At 36.7% G+C, this 6,008-nt stretch overlaps 1 protein-coding gene across 1 annotated transcript in view; it reads right to left on the reverse strand.

Moving 5' to 3' along the window:
• Nucleotides 1–6: 6 nt before the first annotated feature.
• DOK6 (docking protein 6) overlaps nt 7–6,008 on the reverse strand; it is a gene marked incomplete at its 3' end in the record, with an annotated part of 153,850 nt that continues 147,848 nt past the window's right edge. Inside the window, exon 8 of the mRNA XM_005423353.1 lies at nt 7–113. Coding sequence (XP_005423410.1) covers nt 7–113 — 107 coding nt within the window. The remainder of the gene's footprint in view (nt 114–6,008) is intronic.

A 6,008-nucleotide genomic window follows, 5' to 3' on the forward strand; every position in this document is an offset into this window, starting at 1 on the left:
GAAGGAGTAGCTGCTGGCCAGCGACAGCGGCTGCTGGTGCTCCTCGCCCTGCTCCGATGGGTAGCTGGGAAATGTCTGCGCCCGGGACACCTTCGCTGAGCCGAGGTTGTGACCTGGAGCAGGGAGACATGAACACACAGGTTGTAGGTGGGCTTGGAAGATTTTCACCACGGACACAGACTCCAGTGGGTTAACTTCCTACCATCCGACGGTGCCAGGGTGCCTGGAGAGCAGAGTTGCTTCCTTGGGCCCTTCTGGGGCTGCAGAAGAGGGTATTCCCTGTGGCTGGGGGTGCAAGTGGCTGACAGATTCCCAGCCAAGGCAAAAGGCCCCAGACCCAACTCAGATATAATTTAGGGTCACAATTATTTTTCAAAATTTCAGTGTCGTATTTGTGTATTTTCTACTTAACCAGTCTTAGGTATGTCAGTTATGTCTCAGAAAAAACTAGTGCACATCTTTTTTACCTGAAGCACTGCCCATGAAGGTAATGCCAGGGGTTTCAAAGGGATTAGTTCCACAAATCCCACTTCATTTGCTTACTGTCCTTTGAACATGATGCCAGTTTGTCAGGTAAGCACAGCACCACTGTAATTCCAAAAGGAACTGGTAGTGGGATATCGTGCACATGGCAGAATAATGGTTGGGAGTAGGATGTGCCAGGATGTGCACTTTTTCAGATGGGCTTGTGAATTTCATATCACCTTTGCTTTAATTAGAAAGATGGGAAACCACATGTGAAAAGCCAGTGATGAAACTCAGGTAACCCTGGTGACCCAATTTTATAACCTGATAGTTTTCCTACCTCATATTTCCTTTAGCTCCCCCTGAACATGAGACTATCAGACCAATGCTGGGACCAAGAGGGAAAAAAAATCCAACTAAATGAAAAATAGAATAGAAGGTACATCTTAGTGACACTGAAGACAATAAAACCAGAATCTGAATTCCCAGTGGCATGTTAATGATCATAAAATCAGTTTCACAGCACAAGAAAGCAAAGCAGGATGAATTTTTTATGTGTATTTCTACTCTTCATTCATGGGGTTAAATTGACATTGACTACCAAAACTTGACTGAGATGAAAGGTTTAAATGCTTTGTGCTTCAAGAAGCTTTTGCATCAAACTGAACTAAATTTTATGGTGACTGTGAGGTCTGAGCTGCACAGTAGCTGATAATGTTTGTGAATAGTCTTAAAGGTTTTATTGCTTTAACCAACTTTTAACCATGATATTATATAAGGACTTTATTAGTTTTTTACTTTTATTTGAGATTACATCACAATTACTGTCACTTTATTTCTTAATCTAATGCAAACCTAAACATGAGAAGATGAATGATTTTAGATTTTAATTTTGTGTTCCAAATCTGCTGCATTTCCTTCTCAGGATGTAAAATCTTGCTTTCCCTATACACAGAAGCAGAATTATATGTCTTTTAAATGCCATAAGGAACTGCTAAAGTAGGCACATGATTTCCATGTAAAATTTGTCTCTTTCCTACTAATAAAGATAAATAAAACATGTCAAGGTATAACTTTCCTTCATTTTCGTCATGTATTCTATCCAAAGAGTATAAAACAATCCCTGTGACAATGAGCAAGAGTAAAGAGACTTACTAACCACAGAGTTCCCTAAACTCAGACCTATTTGCATCATCTGCTGTATCTTGTATAATTAATTTAAAATCCACTTTTGTAGAATAGTGGAGCTTTAATACAGTGATGAAGAGTGCCCCTAATATACAAATTTCTAACTTCTAGCTAAGGAATTTAGGCAGTGTCCTAGAATGTAGAAGATGAATTTGAACCTATTATAGTTAAAAAGGAAATTAAATTCAGGTCTTTCATTTCCAAAAGCCAACACATCCCTTGCGGTTCTTTGAAGGAAAAATTGTAGATGCTAAATGTCGCAACAGGGCTAGTTTTTGCCATTCTGTAGCCAAAGAGTTTAAGGAGAGTTCTTCTCTCCTAACTGCTAGGATATGTAGTGAAATAGAAGAGAGATAGACAGATTGAAAAGATTAAGGTACACTTAGCAGAGCCAAGAGGTCTAAGATGTCTGGTTGAGGTTCAAGCTGAACAGTATGACATCCATCTATGAAAAAATAATAACAAAAAGAGTAGAGGACATTGGTTCAAATGAAATGGGAGAGCTATGGGTAATAGAAAAGTTACAAGTTTGTAAAGAATGGATCTAGGCAATATACTTATTTTCAACTTATATGTTTTTTTTAAAAACTAATTAACTATGTTAATATACTTCAATAAATGAATAAGAAAATGATGGTGGCAAAATAATAAAAGAGTCCAAAAGATTCCAAGTTGACTAAAGACTGTTAAGTAGTAAATTTTCAAAATTTAGGGCACTTTTCAGCTTTTTGTTAAAATTCAGCATATTGCATACTGGAAATGCTGTACTACAATAGATCCTTTTATTTTCTTTCCTAAATATTATTTTATGATTCATACAACTCATCAGTCTTATGGAGGCCTAGGTACTGCAGTGTCTCCAAAGTTGCACATTATGTCAGCAGTGAAGATTTTGAAACTAAAGATACAGGTAAAGTTTTTGCAGTTAAGGATTAAAGTTCGGCAGCCTTCTAAGTTTCCTGCTTCAGTCACATTTGGGCCTTAATAGGTTAATAGAGAAGAAGAATAAGAATACTGTTTGTGGATTTTGCAGTTCTTTGGTACCACAGCTGCTTTTAAGAACACAAAACTAACTCTTCCTACAATTCTTCTGAAGTCAGCACAAGATGAATTTGATTCACACAGATTTCATGACCTGAAGACACCAATGGAGCTGGGGGAGGTTTTTTCCCCCATGGCTTACAGAGGAAAAGTTGCTTTTTTTTTCTGTTCCAGGACAGGACCTTGGAAACATAAGTATTATTCAGCCTGCTTCATCCTTTATTCAAATTTACTCTCAGGATTATAGAATACAATGAAGCTGCAGTCCAAAGCAATTAGGTATGAATGATCCATCAAGAAAATTTAATGTAACCCAGTAAATGACATTAAATTAGATTTTTCCTGATCTTAATTATGTTGGAAGCAGAGGAAGTATACGCAAGGATCTTATTTCATGGCATGGTGCTTATTTATAACAATTCTTTAGAGGAAAAACCCAATGGTTTCCTAGTAACAGCAGTGACTGATGTACATATAAGTAGATCGATCACAACTTCTGAGAAAAAACTTGCAGTACTAAGCTAAATGAAAAGGAAAAAAAGAGAGAAGAGATCCAGGGATAAGCTTTAAAAGCTCCCTTACTGCTGCTTATTGGGAGATGTTTCTGTTTTAGATTCAGAATTCAAATTCTTAACCAGAAGGCAGGTGCCAACGATTTTTCTTTTCTAAATGAAATAAAGGTCACTCTTTTATTTTCAAATACAAGAATTCAAGCGATTCTCATCTGATGTTCATTGGTTAGACCACTCATCTCTGATGTACAAGTCCTGTGTTAAAATTCCCCTCTGCCTGCGGGTAAGGTTCAACATTACACTTTCTGTGGAAAATCAGCTGAAAACGCTCCCTTTCTGCTCTGTACTGACACTGCTGCTCACTGTCCCTCAGCTGAGCCATTGAGACTGCAAAGCTGCTTTGTAGACGGAAGCACTTCGGTCATCTGGTTTGCAAGAGCCCTACAAATCTCTGTGCTGGCAAAGCTGAGGAGCAGGAACAAGCAGCCAAGGGGAAGAGATGGCAGGTTTTTTCTCAGGCTGGTTTCCCTGCCAGATGGTTTGTTTGGCAAATGATGACCTGTGAGCAATGTGCCCCCAAACGCGGGTGAGCGCCATCGCCACCAGACTACTCACAGCTCTGATGCAGGAGCACTTTTCAAACCCTGTGACTAAGCTTTTCCCATCCAAGATCTAATATAAGTTTATGTTTCTGCAGTACAGTGATTAAAAATTAATAGAACCAGAGGCTCTTGTGTTTTAGCTTCTGTTGCAGGCCTTTAATTACTTTATATGAGATAGCCATTAGGTAAAAATAAAGACATTTGCAGCTGCATAGCAAGCTATCATCTGGGATTTCTTAACCTCTGAACAGATGACTTTACAAACAAAAGGATGTACTTCTAATGCATTCCTATTTTTCTGGGTAAGAATAATAAATTTATTTTTGAAAATAAAATTTGGTATTTCCATTTCCAAGACTATGAGCACAAAATTGAACTCTTTAAATTAAAGCCAATTGGATATCTTTATTAGTATTGTGTTTTGTATTTGGGAGTCTCTGAGACTTTACGATTCCAAGAGTTCTGCAATTGCTATAGATGTTTCTATAAATTCTACAGAAAAACTTGTGCTCAAAAAATTTCTATTAATCAATCAGTGCAAGCTAAGAATAAAAAAAGTGAATCAATTGCTCCATTGTAAACCAGTTGTTTCTTTTTAGAAATATTAATCGGAAAATTCTGTTGTTCACAATAAACAGAACAGTCAGGGAAGCAGGGAAACAGAGATGACGAGATTTTATCATTGCACAACAGGATAGTGCAAGAAGGTGGAAAAAACCCAATTAGCTAACAGATGTTTCAAGAATGAAACATTAGTAAGAAGGAGTTAGCTCTGTGTTGTTTCCTCACACAATTCTCACTGGACTAAATGCAACTCTGAGCCAGAAAAGTTCCCAGAACTAGTACCAGTCTTTAAATTAGATGTGCATTCTCCAAGGACTTTCCCAATAGCAGTGAAAGCCCCTATTTACACCAGAGGAGGCCCAGAGATTGAACTGAGGATATCATTTGAATAGGGAAGCTTGTCTCAAAGGGCTTCAACCTCTGATATTCTTTGCAGCATTTTTGTTAGGACACAGGACAGAGTGGGAAAGGCACTGTAGCTATGCACTGAAATCCCACTAGGGAAAATTAAACTCTTACTGAAAAGAATTAAATTTTTATGCTGCTTATTTCAGATGGAAGCTTTTATCCTCTAAGAGCTTTTGTTTCAAAGAAACAGACTTCGTATTTTATTCTGGATAAAGAAAAAAAATTTCTCCAAAAAACCCCCCTACTTCAGTCTCAAATCAGTTAAGTGGCTATTATTGCATCAAAAAGGATACTTTCATTTAAGGCAGAAAATAAATGATTGCTGCTATCCTATTTATAAATTGATACTGGTTAAAATTCTGCCAAGTCTCTCTATTGAATATACAGTGTCTTGTATTGAGCTACTGATGACAAAGCAGCTTTTCCTTTTCTGCTGTTAGATGATTGGAATAACTAAAGCAAAGTTTCATAGCAGGACAAACTGCTACAAAGCAAAACATTTATTTTGCAGTAATGATGCAGTTGGATTGGAAGGGCATTAATTGGTACAGCAATTATTATGCTGTCACTCACAAAAAGATGCAATGGAAGGCAGCAGATGGAAACTGAAAAACAACATAAACTACATTACAGCATATTGATTTCCATAGACTTATTGAAAGTGAAACTGTGGGCCTGTTTCAGTTCCAAATAAAGAAAAACAAATTTTCCTTTGAATTTAACTGCAGTTGGAATAAAAACTACAGGGAACACAGCTGGGCTCCAACTTTCATGTATTCTAAAATAATTTTGGATCTAATTCCATCAGATACATATATCTTTCTGAAGGGAGAAAGAATATCAAAAACCTAATTTTTGGGACAGATTTTTAGGAAAATGGTTTAGTTTGTTTAATATAAATACTTTTGAATAAAACTAATTTAAATTGAGAATAAAATACGTAGGAAATATATGAAGAGAATGAATGACAAACTCTTACCCTCCCCCCTTTCAAAATATTTATTTTCCATTCTTAATTGAAAAATAGTTTCATTTTCCTCAGAATTTGAAATAAAAATAGTAACTTTTAAACTGAACAGCATCAAGATTAGTAAGTACCTGAGTAGATACAGATTTGTTACAGAGCCATATCACTTTCCAGAATTGGAAGACTATTATGTAACTTAAAAGTCTTAGGCATTGTCATCAAGTCCTCCTCTAGAAAAGAAGGAGCTTTACTTATGCATGC

The sequence above is a fragment of the Geospiza fortis genome, unplaced genomic scaffold (genome assembly GCF_000277835.1).
Source record: "Geospiza fortis unplaced genomic scaffold, GeoFor_1.0 scaffold100, whole genome shotgun sequence".
Taxonomy (NCBI): domain Eukaryota; kingdom Metazoa; phylum Chordata; class Aves; order Passeriformes; family Thraupidae; genus Geospiza; species Geospiza fortis.